Source organism: Manacus vitellinus, unplaced genomic scaffold (genome assembly GCF_001715985.3).
Source record: "Manacus vitellinus isolate BGI_N305 unplaced genomic scaffold, ASM171598v3 scaffold_40_pilon, whole genome shotgun sequence".
In the NCBI taxonomy this organism is placed as follows: Eukaryota; Metazoa; Chordata; class Aves; order Passeriformes; family Pipridae; genus Manacus; species Manacus vitellinus.
This window is the reverse complement of record NW_021940541.1, coordinates 3,643,728-3,660,762: the sequence shown is the minus strand read 5'-3', so window position 1 is coordinate 3,660,762 and position 17,035 is coordinate 3,643,728. Positions and strand designations below refer to the sequence as shown.

Genomic DNA, 17,035 nt, shown 5'->3' with positions numbered 1-17,035 from the left:
GAGACCCCGACTTTGCCTTCTGCTGCTGAGATGTTTTCAGCCTGCACTTAGAATGGGAGGAACTCCCCAAAGTCCAATTTTCATTTTAACCTTTCCTCAATGGCCTAGAAATAACAGATTGCTGGTATTACTTTAATAGATTGGAAATTTAAACCTCTTAGAGGTAACCAGACCTATCTTACAATTCAGTAATATGACAAAGAATAACACATCTTAAAGGTTACTGAAATGCCTAATTCATATGTTTTAAGGCAGCTGTCACAGTGGATGATTTTTACAGCTTTACAATAAAACCTAAATAATGTTAAGGTTCTGGTAGTTTTATATAATCATAAAAAGTTCTCTCTGTAGCAAATTGTCCTGTTTTAATGGGAGTTATGGCAGGTCATACCGGAGTCCATAAACTACTGGTAGTTAACCAATTCCCATTTCTGCCACCTGCAAGTCTCAGGTGGGAGTTAGTGGTGCATGAGAGCAGAGGGAGGTCACCCAAGAGTGGCACAGACAACCTGCTGTCGTGCCAGTGTCCCCTTGTTGCTCACTGGCCACGACAGGGGAAGATTTCCCACCTCCGAAGGAAACGTGAACTGGCTGAGTGAAGATTCAAACTTCAGTCCTGCTGAAAGCTTTTTGAAACCTGGCTGGCCCTGCAGCTTTTGGAAATCTGAGACAGAAACATAATTAACATAACATGGGCTCCTGAAGCCTGGGAGATTACCACTTGGACCAAGGAGAACAGGGAGAAAAGCAAACGTGTCGTATTTCTTCTGTAAGGGGGTTTAATACGTTAATCAAGATTTGGTGTATAAGCTTTATTTCCTTATGGCCCTGGCACATTTAGCTTGATTAATGCTATCAAGCCTATGGCAAAAATCTGTTTAGGCATAAATATGTTTGACTCTGTGTTCAGTATTCTGGTGAAGTTAGCACACTGCCTTCTGTGCATCTCACTGTTTGCATCCTCCAGAGTACTGTGTCTGAGCTCATCCTAGTAAACCCTGCCCTGCAACACGAGCATGGTTGGGTAAATCAGGATATTCTTATCTTTCTGCCTCATTCATTTTCTTACTGCATGTTTTGTTTTCTGATCAGACACTTTCCTGTGATTTTAGTGACTGCTAGAGCTCTGTTTGCAAACAAAAATTACCCGAGGTTCCCATTCACCACCCCAGCAGCATCTCTGAAGACTTTACTAGCTTTGGCCGCTTCTGTGGGTAAAAAAGGTTGGCCCCCACCTCCATTCAGCTCTGGGTCCGTGGCACAGACAGCACCAATAAGATTGCTGACCTGTGGGGAATATATTGTGCCTTCCCACTCCCAAATTCTTGGAGGTCATGTTCATGTCCCCTGTGATCACCCCCAACAGGGGTTGGGTTTGATGGGGACCCTTCAAGAGCAGTGGCTTCCCTCAGCTATGGCCCATGTGTGCTTAGTTCACTGTGTAAACCAAACTCACCATCTCTCACCAGCTGCGTGGCTTAGGGAAATATAAATCACATCATCCTGATTCTTTGATGATTTGTCTTGAAACCGGAGAGACTCACTGTGTTTTTTCCCTTCTTTTTAGTAAATTTGTAGCTGATCTAAAAAAAGTAACTCCTGCAGAAGGATTGAACAAATTAATGGTGTGATCCCTGTGTAAAATGTGAACACAGACGGGGATCTTTTAATTCCTGCTTTCAGTGGGTATGTGACCTTTCAGTTTTATATCTTTCTCTCTCTTCTTACCATATTGCAGTCAGAGAGGAAGTTAAACCCAGGTTTGACAGGTAGAGTTTTTTTATTTCCCTTGACAGCGCACCTTTTGACCTCTATCTTCTTGCCAATGATTTTTTAAATCCTAAATGATTTGGGAATAATTGCTCCTCCTTTAGTGATTATTGCCCTTCACCGATAGTAAATCTGTGAAGTCCCTGGGGGCTGGAGTACATTTTTGTATGCGTATGCCACAAGCTGGCCTGGACAGGCATCGCTGCTCAGCTGCAGCTGCACTCACAGAGCTGCCACAGTCTTGCAGGAAAACTTCTCTGGCTGGGTAAAATACAGCCCTGGTGGGCAAGAGACTGTTTGTTGGGCTGCCCTACTCTGCCCGTTCCCTTTGTCAGAGGAAATTCATTTTTAGGGTTGTGAGAACACAGGACTGAAATTGCCTTTGTTTCGGAAATCTCATCCTGAACATCCAGTCTCAGGCTGAGCAAAGGCATGCAGTTCCCTCTCTCCCTCAAGGAGGTGTTGGAAGGAATTTTGTAAGAAGAAGGGAGTATAAACTATCAAAGACAGTGATTAAATATCTTGGAGCAGCTTGGGAGAGATTGGTGATGCTGGTTGGTTGGAGCTGTGTTGCCCTGTCCTGTGCAGCTCTGCATGAGTGGGATTATTGTCTTTTCCTTATCCATGCATTCCTGCTTTATTTACTAATTTCTTAAATTTAACCCATCATTTTCTCCTCATTTCATATTGGGTTCCTTTTTTGGAGGAGTGACAAGGAAAGGTGAACTATCTACAGGAGAGGGCATCCTTTTAGGAACACATGTGTTTCCATGAGCAGAGTGGATAAGGAAAATGGTCCAAAAATGGAAGGATGGGCAAGGTTGAGCCCTGCATAGTCTGGTGGCTTTGAATGGGTTTGAAAGCAGAGCTGAAAAGGCAGAGCTACCTCTCCCAAAGCCTGCTCCTGCTCTTCCCCTATATTTTTCCCAGCTCCAGCCTTTTTGTCACAAGTCTTTATATCTCTCTACTGCCTAAGGAACCTCTCAAAGCACCTCCACAGTAGTGGCTCTTCCAGGCAGAAGGAAGAAAAGGTAGGCATATATAAACTGTTTCAAAATAAACCACTTCAGTGGTACCAGACATTGAAAGAGTGTCCTGTTCCATCCCCTCCCCTGAGGGTGGTCACCATCTCTCATGTGAATACTGTTCAAAAACAACCTGGCAGATAGACTGGGCTGGTCACTACTATTTATAATGTTACACATCCCAGCTCATATATTACTCAAAGGAGCATTTAGTTTTTAACATGGAGGTGTCACAGGTTTACGTGTTGCTAGGTCAGTTTGGTTTATGAATACTCTCAGAAAATTTGGGTTTATCCTGAGATTTCCTTTACATGCTATGCAGTAAGTGGGAGAAGATCCCGTTGCAATTAGGTAATTAATAAAAATAGCTCTGGAGCTTTACCATTTTTAGCCTTCCTTGGTATGTATGGTTTAGTGCTGCCCAGCAGACAGCTCACAGAGTCAGTGACACAGATGAACTGGCTCTGGTGTGCTCTGTGAAAAAAGCTGCTTCCATGTGAAGGCAAAGGAAGAGGAGGATTTTGTATTAAACAGAACTGGTAACTGGAATGGCACCTGCAATGCAGTCTTCCTATATGTTTTTGACCTTAAAGCTGCAGCCAGCTGAATGGAAAGGCTCAGCATTCCCATAGAATTCCCTGCTTCTGCCTGTGCACCACATTCCCACGACCTCTCTGACAAGGGCCTGTTTATCAGTTCTCCACAGATGGAGAAATGCTGGGTTGGCCTCTGTGTGTGCCCAGCAGAGTCCCCCCAGTGCTGCTCCAGGCAATCCTGATCCTTTGCAAACATCCCATTAACTCCCTAAACCCACACGTGAGGCAGGGACCCATCATGAGAGACCCCAGGAAAAGCTCAAACCACTCAGAGCAATTTCTTCTGTAAAACAAGAAATACTTTGCGTAGTGACTCCGTGTGTCTGATGTGCAGGTATGAAAATAATCAAAAGTACTTGGAAGGGATGGAAATTCAGGCAAGAATGTCTGGATTTGCAAGGTACTGAGGTTGTGAAAGGTGGGCAGTTACATTTATGAAGCAGGAGGTTGAGTCAACAAGATGAAAAGCAAATGGCTAAAGGCGCAATTAATTAATGTATTTTAGATAAAATTCAACTTTGATACAAAAGGTACAAAAGCAAGCTTTAAAATTGGATTGATAAACCAGATTACAGATTTTCGGAGCTGCTTTGTTTCCCTGCTTTTAAGTGCTGCCTCTGTTCTCTTCAGAGTAATGCAGAACACCTTTGGAAGGTGTAAAGCTGATTTTTTGATTATTAATGGTAGATTACTGTTTTGTGTATATATTGGGTTTTTTTAAACTATAAAACCAACCATTTTCAATTTGAAGAATAAAATCAACGTAGTAATTTTTAATGCAGGATGATAATAAGCACTTGAAATTTTGTAGATGTGGTTGTCAAAAAGATATTAATTGATGCACTTTGATTTAATAAGAATCTTTAACAGGTAGGAAGGTGCTCTGTCCATACTGTAAGTTTTCATCAGACACAGACAAATCTTAGCACACCCAGTTACCTTCTTTTAATGTAGTTTGTTTATTAGTATTTGCATAAACTTAAGGTGATGGTAACAGAGAGCATGCTAGGCCTGTACATATTGTGTCATATTGTGCAAAAATGAATAAATTCTGTTTTACAGTGATTTCTCAAATTTCTGTATCAACCTGAGAATGGGTTGGAAGCAAACTCTCAGTGATCACAAGCTTAAGCTTTTGACTACTTTGTAGAATAGCAGTTTTAAGAAGTTAAGCTTAATTTAAGCTGCCTGGAGTGTAACAGAAATGGATTGTTAGGAACAGAAGAGGCCTAACTTCATAAAATTTACCATTTTTTTTTTAACTGTGTGCCCAGTCCCTTTGATTTTTGTGATTGATTACAAACTGTACAGGCGTGTGCTGCCCCAGTGCATCGCTGCAGGAGCCATAGCGTGAATTACATTCAAGGCAGGATGACTTTTAATCAATCTGATGACAATATTATCTTGTTTAATTTGTCTGATGGCGGTATTAAACATCAAGTCAGGCTGTTTGTTATGTCAGGGGCGTGTGACATGTGGCAGAAATGGAATTCATGGCAGTTTTCCTGTGTTTCCTCTCCCTGACAGGCCATCATGATCGGGGATGACATCGTGAATGATGTCGGGGGAGCCCAGCAGTGCGGGATGAGAGCCCTGCAAGTGAGGACAGGGAAGTACAGGTCAGTGCACAGCCCACACATTCACAGGACCAGACTTTTTCCATGCCTTTTCCAGCTCTTTTCCCGTTGGTGTCAATGTAGACTTGCATTTGTTGTCTGCACAAGCACTTCCCTGTGCAGCATTGGGTGGATGGTGACATTTTCATCTGGGAAAATACTGTGTGTATGAAAGTGGTGGGAAGGGGAAGGCACAGTGTCCTTGATCTTTTAGAGAAATATTTTCTGCTAAACTACAGCTGTATCTTTTTCATCCCAGTGCATAGAACCGGTGTGTTTCCTGGGGTTTATTTATTTTTTTTCTTGCTGCTGCATGGAAGTGTTGTGCACTTGATATAAGACGTGTCTGAAACTTGTAGCACGGTTGGGATTATAAAATCAGACTGTCGATTCAGCAATCTCTGTGGGTCACCTCCCACAGCTTTATGAAGGGCTCCACATGTCTGCTTTTCCCTCCAGACACATTCAGTGCTGAGGTGTCTGAAGCACGAGAGCTGTTTCTCCACCTCTTGCCTTACCAGGGTGCAGGATCCTGCTCATCTCTTCCAAGTGGCCCTTCAAACCCTTCTCCCTGCAGGTGTCTCCATGATCTTGTGCTTTCACTGAGCTTTCACAAGACCTGCCTCCCTGCAGCTGCTGATGGGGGACCTGAGTGCCCCTATAAACAGGCCATGGCCCAGGGTTGACTGATGGGAAGTGAAGGAACCATCAGGTGCTCAGGCCTGGTTAGGTTTGAGATCCACTCAAGGTCCAAATGCTGTGCAGACATCAGTCCCTAAATTTAACCTTCTGATCCCATAACAGTCAAAATCTCCCCTTAGCCATCTCCTCTTAACCATGATTGTGCCTCCCTGTAGTATGGTTCAGCCACACCATCTGTCATCTGATATCATTTATATTTTTACAGTTTTTCTTAATTTTCAAATACTGTAAAAGAAGGATGCTCCTTTGGGGAGGGATACAACACATGAAAGTGGTGCTTGCCACAAGCTATCTGAAAAGGTACTTGGTTAGTTTTTCAAGACAATGTGTTTCTCAATTTTCCTATTTAGTTTCTGTAAGGAGATAAAATAATACCCAGTGCTTTGATTCTAATGGACCGGTAAGTGATGGTCTTTTAAAAGACAGATACAGGGGTCTTGTATTTTCTATAATTTTAAGATAGTACCTCTCAAAATCAGTTATTTATCTCAATGAAGTTTGAAAAATCTCAAAGATTAAAGGAGTAAGTATATAGTTTGTGCTGTTGGGATTATTTGTCCCTAATCTGTGCAGTCTCAGGAGTTTGACTCAATGATCCTTGTAGGTCCCTTCCAATCTGAGGACATTCTATGATTATGTGATTCTAATCCTATTCATTTCCTAAAGGAGAAAATAAGGATTCAGTGGTTGATTTTACTCTGATATTATTTCACTTTGTGAATCCACATCATAACATCACACAGGTACAGGTGCCACTGAAGGATATATCTCTGCACACAGAGGTAAATCAAGCCTTTGCTACTGACCAAACCTCTCCTGGGCCATACTTTGCCCATCATAAAATGTGCCACAGGTGATGCTGTACCCAAACTGTTCAGGCAGCTGACATAAACTGTGTGTACACACACATAAATATGTATAATCATATGCTGAAAAAACCATTTTCTTGTATCAAGTTTGAGTCATGATTTCACAGCTGAAAGGGAGTCACCAGCTGTTCTAGATTGTTTTCCAGTGTTTTGTTTCCTGTTTCAGCCTGTGCTTGGTGTTATCTGAATTCATGTGCTATTGCACAGCAGTGAAATACAGACGAGTGTCTCAATTCCCCGTGTGGTGCCAGGCCTGCTGTTAGTAATTGGGAATAAAATGAAGTAACTCTTGTTTGCCAGGAGAGGTCAGAGGTGTTATCTGTATTTTTAAGAATGACTTAGAAAATCAAAACACACAGTGAATAGTGAGAGAAACAGAAAAAAACAAGCGATGGGCAAGATAAATTAAACATAACAGAAAATGTAGTTGTTTGGTGGTGGGTTTAGTTTAAAGTATGATATATAAGATTTTGCACAGGCCCTGTCTTTCCCTTTAGTCCTTGCTGACACAGAGCTGTGTGCTGCACCCGAGCACCTCTGGATGGCATCATTGGTTCATGCACATGAGTGTCAGCCACAGCCTGGGGCTGCTTTTCCAAAGGTGTAAAGCTCAGCAGTGTCAGGGTTTTACAGTGGGATTGCCACAGGTTTCAGTCACAGAATCATGAAACCATAGAATGGTTTGGGTTGGAAGGGACCTTAAAGATCATCTTGTTCCAGGCCCCTGCCATGAGCATCATGCAGCTCAGGACATGAGTGATCACCCCAGCTGAGTTCTCTCTGTGTTTCTACAACCTTGAGTATTTTTTTTTCCATTTCTGCCCCAACAATGGTGCCTCACTTCAGCACAACGAGTGCAGAGCTCATTTGTGAATAAAATAAAAAATAACAAAGGAACCATTGCAGCATTTTGCAAGTCATCCTGTAGGTCCAAGGGATGGACCCCCCCCCTCCATCCTCACCCAAATGCTGTCCCTGGCTGGCAGACATCATCACCTCCAGTGCACAAGTGTGCTTTGGGGCAGCTCTCCTTATTTCAGTGGTCAGTGCAGTTTACATGAACATTTTAGATAAAGGTTCCTCCCCCAGAGGGTGGTTGGGCATTGAACAGGCTCCCCAGGACAGTGGGCACAGCACCAAGGCTGACAGAGCTCAAGGAGCATTTGGACAACGCTCTCAGGGACAGAGTGGGATTGTTGGAGTGTCCTGTGCAGGGCCAGAAGCTGAATTTGATGATCCTTGTGGGTCCCTTCCAACTCAGGATATTCTCTGATTGTGTGGTTCTGTGATTTTTGAGGTCTGCTGCCCACCCAGTGCCACCACGGGTTATGCACTGTGTCACAAAAGACGACACATGAGCCAGGATTTACTGTGCTGTTTATGGTATTTCAGAGGGGCTTCAGCAACCACGTTCAATCTCAGGCTGAAGAACAATTTGGTGAATCTTACTTGTTTTAATGAGCCAGAAAATCATTTTATGGGAAAAAAACCGGGTTGAGCTGCTTCTGCAGAGGTTGTGGCAGTAGATGGGGTGGCTCGGTTTGCCAGGGTGGGCAGCCTCCAGCCAGGAATGGGAAGCTGACTGCAGCCTACAGTGGCTGGAGCCTTCCTCCATGGCATGTTTGTGCCCTGCTGCTCCGTGACGTGGCACTGGGTGCCAGCTCCCTGCTGAACTGAGGAACTGGTTCTGTGAGTGCAGGGTGGGGTGGTTGGCTCTGCAGGCGAGTCGAGGTCCAGAGGGGAAGCAGAAGGGACGTGCACGGAGAGCTGGTGCAGCCCCAGGGCTGCCTCCTCCCTGGGCTCTCACCCTCCTGGCCTCTGCAAAGTCTTCTTCACTGTTGGCTGCTCCCAGGGTGGGAGTTAAAATATGGGTTAAGCTGCTTCAAAAACATTCAGTTTTACACCACCTTGCGTGGAGGTTCTGAAAGTTGGCTCCTTTCTCTTGCTTCTTTTGCATCTTTGAAGTTTGATAAAATCTGTGCAGCCAATTTCCTTTAATGTGACAAACTTAAGTCCAACAGGACTTAATCTCAAGCATTGAGCTCTTTCTCAGTAGCCAAACCAGGCACAGCATAGATCAGTCCAAGAAATGCAATAAATCCCAGCTTCACCGTGGAGTAAAACTTATGCTAGCATCAGTCAGGGCAATAATGGGAAGATGTAGGGATAAGGTGGTGTTTTGAGGTGACCTCAGCCATCATGGTTCTTTGACATGGGGTGAGTAGTTGGGTTGGCCGAGTATAGCCTTTCATAGGTGTAAAAATGCAAAAAAAAGGGTCAGTCTGGTCTGTGGGTTTGTCCTCTCTCAGTTTGTCTCATGTACAGGACAGAGCAGGCCATTGCTTCAGGCTCCTGTTTGCTGAGAGAAGAAGCTGCAGTGAGGTTTGTCAGCACTGGGAAATGTGATGCTAATTCCCAAATTTCTGTGCACACCTGCATGGAGGCCCTTCATAGCCAACATCTTTCCCATCTAGGGAAGAACATGTACTTGCCTTCCAGCACAGAGTATGTGCTAATTCCACTTGCAGCTAATTGGCCTTGACATCAAACCAATGAATCCCACAATAGCTATTGATTCTGCAATGCTGGGTAATATCCTCTTTGTAGCCTGCAAGTTGGAGCAGAGAAAAGTGACTTTGAGGCTTTTCCAGCTGTCTCCCTGTAACATCGGGAACACCTCTCAGGCGCGTCAGGGCATCGAATTGCAGGTGGTTCTTGGCAGGGGGTAAGAATTACCCTTCTCCTTGTTATTTACAGGTCTTGATTTGTAGGTAAAGAACTTTCCATTGCTGGCATGTGGTGGCAGCCAGGAATATTCATGGCAGTGGTGCCCCCTGCCCCTGCTCACCTGTGAGCTCTGGAATGGTTCAGAATCTGGCGCTGTGGGTTCACCCCCTCTCAGTGCCCACGTGGGGTTTTCTTCCTTTGATTAGGGATTTATCTCATGGCCGTGGCTGATACTGACATCAATATCAACATCCCAGAGCTTCCTCCTTACAGACATGAAAGATACCCCAGGGATGAAGGATAAAATGATCAAGGCCTGTGAGAGTTGTCATCTCCCTCCAGCTCTGCCACTGTTCTCTGGGAAAACTGGGTCAAGTTACTTCATGTATCCCTGCTTTTTAATTATCTTCTGAGAATGATTATCCCAGCTTCCTTAATAAAGTGGCTTGTGATCTGTTCCTCTTGTGTGATTGAAGAAAATATTCGGAATTTGTATAGATTTATAGGAAATTGGCTTGCCAGTGGAGAAATCTAGACATATCAAGACAGAATTTGGGACAGAGGAAAAGTCTTCTGGGCTGCCATCATCAGTGAATTAAGGATTGAGAAAACCAGGTTGTGTTGTTGTCATGTCCTCTTAAGTGAGGTTATAAAATTATTCTTAATAAACAGATTTGCACCCACAGATAAATTCGCAGCTGCCACTGTGTAAGTAAATGAAAGCTCATGAAAACCTTTTGCAAAGAAATAGTGGCCTCTTACTGCTCTGCAGAGAAGCAGCATCCCTCCACCCTCCCTTTCTTGCTCCTGCATTACTAACCACACCAAGATGAACAATTTTATTAGTTGTTTCCCATCTCCTGGGTCTCCATGGATCACACCAGCAGTGTGTAATGAGAACGAGCAGGCAGAGACACTCCCTGTGTGCTGAGACACAACCAGAGGCATTCTTATGGCCTCACATCCTGATAATTAAGCCTGTTTCAAGTATTAAGTGGAAAGACTTCCAGCCCGTATTTGCACTGCGAAAAGTTGTATTATAATTCATGTTGGTTAATGTCTTAAGCAATGCTTATTGAAGCCTGGTGTCAGCAAGCTGGTGTTCATTTGGGCAGGAGAGCTGACTGCAGGCAGTTCCAAGGCGTAGCCTTATCACTGTTTACTGCATATTCAAATCGTGGCTTGCTCTGTCCATGTGTGGATCTTCACACTTGTTTATCAGTTTGGTTACCATAATCTTTGAATCAGCTTTGTAGAGGAAGTTCAGAGTTAGCACTGCAACCAACTTGCAAACACTTAGCAAATAAATGCTCGTCTGACCACGGCTTTACATTTTCCCAGTACCTTCCAGCGTCCAGACACAGAAAATAGTTTTAGTATCTGGTGCTTTAGGAATGAGTGGCCTCTGAGAAGGTTTAAGTTCTTGCTGTTGTAGCATGGTTGCCCAGAGGAGCTGGGGCTGCCCCATCCCTGGAAGTGTTCAAGGCAGGTGTTCAAGGTTGGACAGGGCTTGGAGCAACCTGGTCTAGTGGAAGGTTCCCCTGCCCATGGCAGGGCTGTTGGAACTGGGTGGTCTTTAAGATCCCTTCCAACCCAAATCATTGCAGGATTCTTTGATAATCCAGCCATCCACTTTGCAGGGTAGGGCTCAACGTAACACATTGCATTGGGAATACTTACTGCACTTATTCTTGAAGTGTAAGTGTTGAATTCAGGAAGCATTCTAAAGAATCATCGCTTATGTGTCTTGAATGTTTCTGTTTCCTTAATTGAACATAGCCAAGTGTTTACCTTCTAGTAAAGTTACTATTTGATATTAGAAGTACCAGTTGGACTAGATGATCACTGTAGACCACTTTCAGCTATTCTGTTCTATTCTAGTCTAGTCTAAATCCAGGTTATACCTGAGCTAAAACACTCCTAAAAGGAGCAAGGTGGAGTAGGAAGTTCTGCTACCTTTTAGCTCATGCATAAATGTAATGATCTTCAGTCTAAAAGAGAAATGTGAGTTTAGGGGTTTTTTTTATTAGCAGATAAATTTATTCAATGGTACCATAATAAACCTCAAGGAAGCAGAGCATGCTCAGGTCATAGCCATGCTGGGTGCAGTTCTTAAAAAATTAATCTGAATATCAGAAAAGAGATCAGTCTGCAATGAGAGTAGGATTAATAAGAGAGGAATGGATCAGGTCAGTGAGGAAAAGCAATATCACTCAGCAGTCTTGACAATTCTACTCCCTACCTGTCTAATGACTGACTTTTCCTTAGCAATCCTACTCTAACCAACTGTCTCATCTCCAACACTTAGGAAAGGGAGCAACGTGCATTTTGCACATCGAGGTGGTAGTGACCATGTCAGCCTGGGCTGCAGTTATCCTTCCCTTCTTGCTTCACATCAACCTAGCTCATGCGACAGCAGAGGCAGCTCAGGTTTCCATTTCTCCTCCTCTGAAGCTGATAAAGAGCTGAAAGAAGAGGAGAGGAGGAGATGGTACCTGCTACCTGAAGCCAGAGGCAGTGGGACCTGGGAGGGCATGTGGCTCTGCTGATCTTGATGTATGGGATTAAATCACTACCAGGCCCTCTCTGACAGCATCCAAAGCTAATGGCTATTTTGCTTTCTTTCCCTTTTGCTCTGGTGCCTCGATGTCTTGGTAGTACGTGCTCCTTCAGCTCGGGCTGGCAGCCATCCTCCACCCGACACGGCCACGTGTGCTCCTGCATCGGCCTGAGGAACACCAGAGCCCTTGGCAGCTGCCTGGACAAAGTGCATTTCCCTCCTCCCTGCAGATACAGAATTCCTGAGCTGAGGTGGTGGTGGCAGGAGGCAGCTCAGGGGCTTTCCAGGGTTTCCACAGCGTGTGTTCATCTACAGAACACTCACTGTCACCACAGACATCCGTGACCTGAGCGGTGTGGTCTCAGAGATGGCACAGGGAGCAGGTCCTTGCTTATTTTTATCCTTAGAGGCCTTTTCTCCACGCCTGCATAGGGCTGTGGTGAAAAATTCCACAGTGAAGCAGCATTTCTCAACACTTGTCCCTTGCAGAATGCTCAGCTATATCAGCTTGTCCAAGATTTGACAGCGTTGAAGAACACCATACCCATAGCAAACTATCTTATTTCCGTAAAAATGCAAATGAGCCTGCTGAAATGTGCTGCAGAAAGGGCACAGCTGGGACAGCTGCACAGTGTGGTTTCACTAGAGATTTCCTATTTTTAAAGAGCAGGTTCCTCTTCTCTGCATATCTTTTTCCTGTAGCTAAGTATCCTCCGGGCTCACTTGGTGCATGGAGCCCTCTCAGTGAGCAGCTCAGGGAGGGTGGCAGGAGGGGAGACTGTTCTGATGGATAAAACCAAGGCAGAGCGTTGTTTTCAAAGGGAGAGGGAAGCACATGAGAGAGAGACAGGCCGAGTCAGCTGCTGATGTAACTCCCTTGAAGCAAATGGTCCAGTATCTGAAGTTTAATCTTCTGGCTTGGGCTCTTGCTTGTGCTGTAAATACGCTCAGGAGCCACGATGCTGGAGCAGTACTTTGTGCTGGCACCTTGCAAGCACAAAACTATGGAGTATTCCTGCTTTAATGCTGTCCTGTGTGGCCCATGGATGCTGGAGTTTAGCTGGTGACATCTATTTTTTCTATACAAGTGGGTTTAACCAACAAACCCAGAGTGGCTGCCTTCCATCCCTGGAAGTGTTCGCAGCCAGTTCGGACTGGGCTTGGAGTGACCTGGTCTAGTGGAAGGTGTCCCTGTCCATGGCAGGGGTTAGGAACTAGATGATCTTTAATGTCCCTTCCAACCCAAGCCATTGTGTGGTTCTGTGATTCCAGCAGCCACAGGGGTGATGGACACAGGTGTTTGTTGGGGTGTATGGGAGTGGGGCTGCCAGCCTGCTGAGCCTGTGGGAGCAGCTGCAAGACATGGGGATTTCTGCCCTCCAGCTGCTTCTGCTGGGCTGGGGGCTGGTTTTCATCCCCTTTGAGAGGCATGATGTGACTTGCCCAGGGTTAAAAATAAAGGACCTAGCAGTGCCAGCTTTAGGTCTTCTGCAGACACTGCAGAACTCTGGTGTGTCTGTACATGAGTGCTCATGTGCTGCAGCAGGAGTACGAGTGTAATGTGAGAGAAGGGGTTTGGGTGAAGGGCTCCCCTGCCACTGCCAGCACTGCCCATGCTCCTGGTTGGGGTGCAGACAGCCTGCAGCTGGTGTGGGATGTGACTCATGTTCACACTTTGCCCCCAACAATTAGGATTCTTAGCTGTCTGTGGTTTTCAGTCCCTGTCAGCAGCGTGTATGGTTACACCTCACCCTGCCCGCTCACGGGGGCCGTGAGCTTATTCAGCATGAGGGGCTGGTGCTGTTGCACAGGGTCTGCATCCTGTACAGTCTTTAAACTCAAGCCATCGGCCTCCCTAAAAACAGGGATGGGTCTCAGAGCCATGGGGAGCACCAGAGAGCCATTGCTGCTGCATGTGCTGTTGCTTTCCACGTGGATCTGCAGCTCATCTCGAAATACTTTTCCTACTTAACTGTGCTCTGAGTCTAAAATGGCCCCATATGATCACCTGGGTCTAATGCTCCTGGTCTATAGGCTCATTCCCCTTAAATATAGTTTCTGTGATGCCTTCAGGGACCCACTCCTGTCATTTTGGAAGGTGATCTTGCCCATATTTTTTCCATGTTACTTGTGCCAGTGTGTGCTTTTATTTCGCAGTGCCCACTGCTTTTCCATTCCTAACTGCTCCCTGAGTGCCCCCTGAGTTTCAAGGAGAGGAGAGTGTGTCAGGTTTGTCTTTCCAGCTTCCACTCACTCCCAATCCATTGTAAGCACTGTCAGTGTCCTCATAAGCAGAGTTCCACAGCCTGTCTGTCCCTGGGTGGAAACCTGGCCGTGCTGTGCAGGTGGATCTGGTGCTGCAGACAGTGGTCTGTGTTCATGGAGAGAGAAGGGCTGGGAGTCATCCTGTCCTGTCCTGTCCTGTCCTGTTTCCAGCAGCAGCCAAAGGTTGGAATCTCCCCAAGTTACCTTTGCACCTGTAGGTATAAGTCATCTCATCCTAAAGAAGGCCAGGTGGATCTGGATGTGCCCTGGGGAAGCTGCCCAGGCTGGGCTTGGTAGGGACCAGCTCTACCCACAGCAACACATCACTTGCTTAAATGGCCACAGCACAAAACAGGCACTGGCTGATTAGGGTGTTGCAATTAGGGAAATTATTGCAATGAGCCTGATGAGGAGCAGCTGAGGGAGCTGGGGGGGCTCAGTTTGGAGGAAAGGAGGCTTGGGGGGACCTTCTTGCTCTCTACAACTCTCTGACAGGTTGTAGCCAGGTAGGGGTCAGACTCTTCTTCCATGAAACAAGCAACAGAACAAGAGGACGTGTCCTCAAGTTGTGCCAGGGTAGGTTTAGATTGGATATTGGGGGAAATTCCTTCACAGAAAGGGTTATCAAGTCCTGCTACAGCCTGCCCAGGGGAGTCTCCATCCCTGGAAGGATTTAAGAGACATGTAAATGTAGATGTGGCACTTGGGGACATGATTTAATGGTGGGCTTGACAGTGCTGGGGGAATGGTTGGACTTGATGGTCTTAGAGGTCTTTTCTGACTTAAACAATTCTATGACTATGACTTGGCCACTAATGAGAATATGGGGAGGCATGGCTGGGTGATGGGGCTGTCAGAGCTGGGTGTGTTTGTGTGAGCTCACAAGCTATGGACTGCACAACACCCTTAGGCTTCTTCTCCATCCCCCTTCCCATTCCTGGTGTGTCCTGGAGGGGAAATATTTCTCACTGTGAGAATCCCCAGAGGCTCCATGGGGCAGAAGGAAGCCAGCAGTGCTCCTCACTGCCAGAACAAATTCCAACCCTGGGTTTGGATTTACAGGTGCAGTTTTTGGAGGGTGGGATCTTGAAGTGGTTTTCATCTCAGCGTGAGCTGCTGGAGCACCGTGACAAGCAAAGCAGCTGCTGCAGAGCCCCTTCACCAGCCCCAAAGCCCAGCTTTGGCCAAAACCTGGCAGGCATTTGCTGTGAATAACAAGAACTGTTCAGCTCAGCTCTTGGCTGTACAACACTGAAACCAGGCCTAAAAATAGGAGAATGTCTGACCCCAAAGTGAAGGATTTTCACTTGTAACCCAGCCTGGCGTCTGCCCAGGGTGACATCATCCAGAGGGGAAGTTGGAAAGGCTTCCAAATTCGTTGCTTTGTGTGGAGAAGTGCTAAATGCATGTGTCAGCAGATAATCAAGTGGCACATTTGCTGTGGCCGTGAATCAGGGGAAAGAGGGAATGGGGAAGGAAAGACCTGAAGAGGGAGGAAGAGGATTGGAACTGCATGTTGGAAAAGAGTTTTGAGAGCGCTGTCTGTGTATAACTCGAGGGGAGATGGTAAGTGCAAAAAAGGTCCTGTTCAGGTAGAGTCTGTCCCATAAAGATGACACTCTTCTTTCCTTTTAAGTGTGCTAAAAGTTACTGAGCTGCACTCAAGGTTCTGACCATCAGCCCCCCCCCAGTGGTATCTGGGGTTATTCATCACAGCTGTAGTTTGAGTCTGCTTGGTTTAGGCTTACAAGTGTGTGGATGCTGCTCACAGTGGCCATGGAAGCATCTGAGACAGCCAGGTACTGAATGACCTCCCTTGGTTTCAGCTCTCTGGTTTGAAAGCAGCTTTTTTCCAGGCAAACTTTCAGGGATTTGCTCCATGTCTGTGCTCACGTGGCATAGATGACCATGGCCATTGTTTTTCTAACTCCAAATTGCTTGAACACAGTTCCTCATACTTCTGTGCCAAGCTGCTTTGTCTCCTTTAAAAGCGATAGTGAGTATAAGACGTGGTCACAGTTTTCCTCTGAAACTTGGTGTCTCTTCCCTTTGGATGCTTCCAGGAGACTCCTGTGCTCATCCTCTAACGAGGACACCTTCCCTCAGTGTTGATGAGCCCGTGCTGAAATTTGTACCTCTTTTCAGATGATGAAAGCCCGATGTGATATGGGATGTCTCCATTATCTGTTTTCCTTCTGCCTTTTAAATTCTCATTACCTATTTATAATGCTGTTATAGCAAAGGTGCCTGAAGCACAACTGTGGGCAGTGTTTGGTCTCTGAGTCCCCAGTGAAGCTGAAGAAACTGCTGTTGCTGTGTAAACACTGTGTCAAGAGCTGATTTCATGCATAATGCTGGGCATTTTTAACGAACTCTGATAATGAAAAGAGGGAAAGAGTTTTACCATATCAATACAGACATCTGATAGGAGACCAATTTATTTGGTTTGGTAGCAAGAATAGGGTTCAGGCATGCCAGCCTTTCCTTCTGGGGGGTTTTAATACCCTTAGATCATAACAACAGTGAAACTTTTCCTACAGACAAGCTGGTTTACAGACATTTGTTAAGGCAACAGGCACAGACGAGCTGGTTCTCACTTCATCAGCCTTTGGGTAGGATTTGTCTGACTAAGCAGGAGGATATTTCTGGTTGTCTGCTGGGAAATGACATGGCATGAAAGCAGAAGATGGCCCAGGCAGGGTCAGGAATTTACTTCCCACGTTGGGGTTAAGTATATGGTCCAGAGAGGAGCTTGAACAGTTTTTCCATAGTTTGCCTATTTTTCGTGTGAAAGCTTGAAGCCCCTCTGACTGAGAGACAAATCTCTATTTGCATCTAGATTGTGAATCTTCTTAGTTTTTGATCCCTGATAGTTTTTATTAGGTACAGCCTAACTGGAATAGCA

At 45.6% G+C, this 17,035-nt stretch overlaps 1 protein-coding gene across 1 annotated transcript in view; it reads left to right on the top strand.

Moving 5' to 3' along the window:
- The window catches only part of LHPP (phospholysine phosphohistidine inorganic pyrophosphate phosphatase), a 79,823-nt gene that overhangs the window by 18,520 nt on the left and 44,268 nt on the right, over window positions 1-17,035 (top strand). Inside the window, exon 6 of the mRNA XM_018078524.2 lies at window positions 4,919-5,010. Coding sequence (XP_017934013.1) covers window positions 4,919-5,010 — 92 coding nt within the window. The remainder of the gene's footprint in view (window positions 1-4,918; window positions 5,011-17,035) is intronic.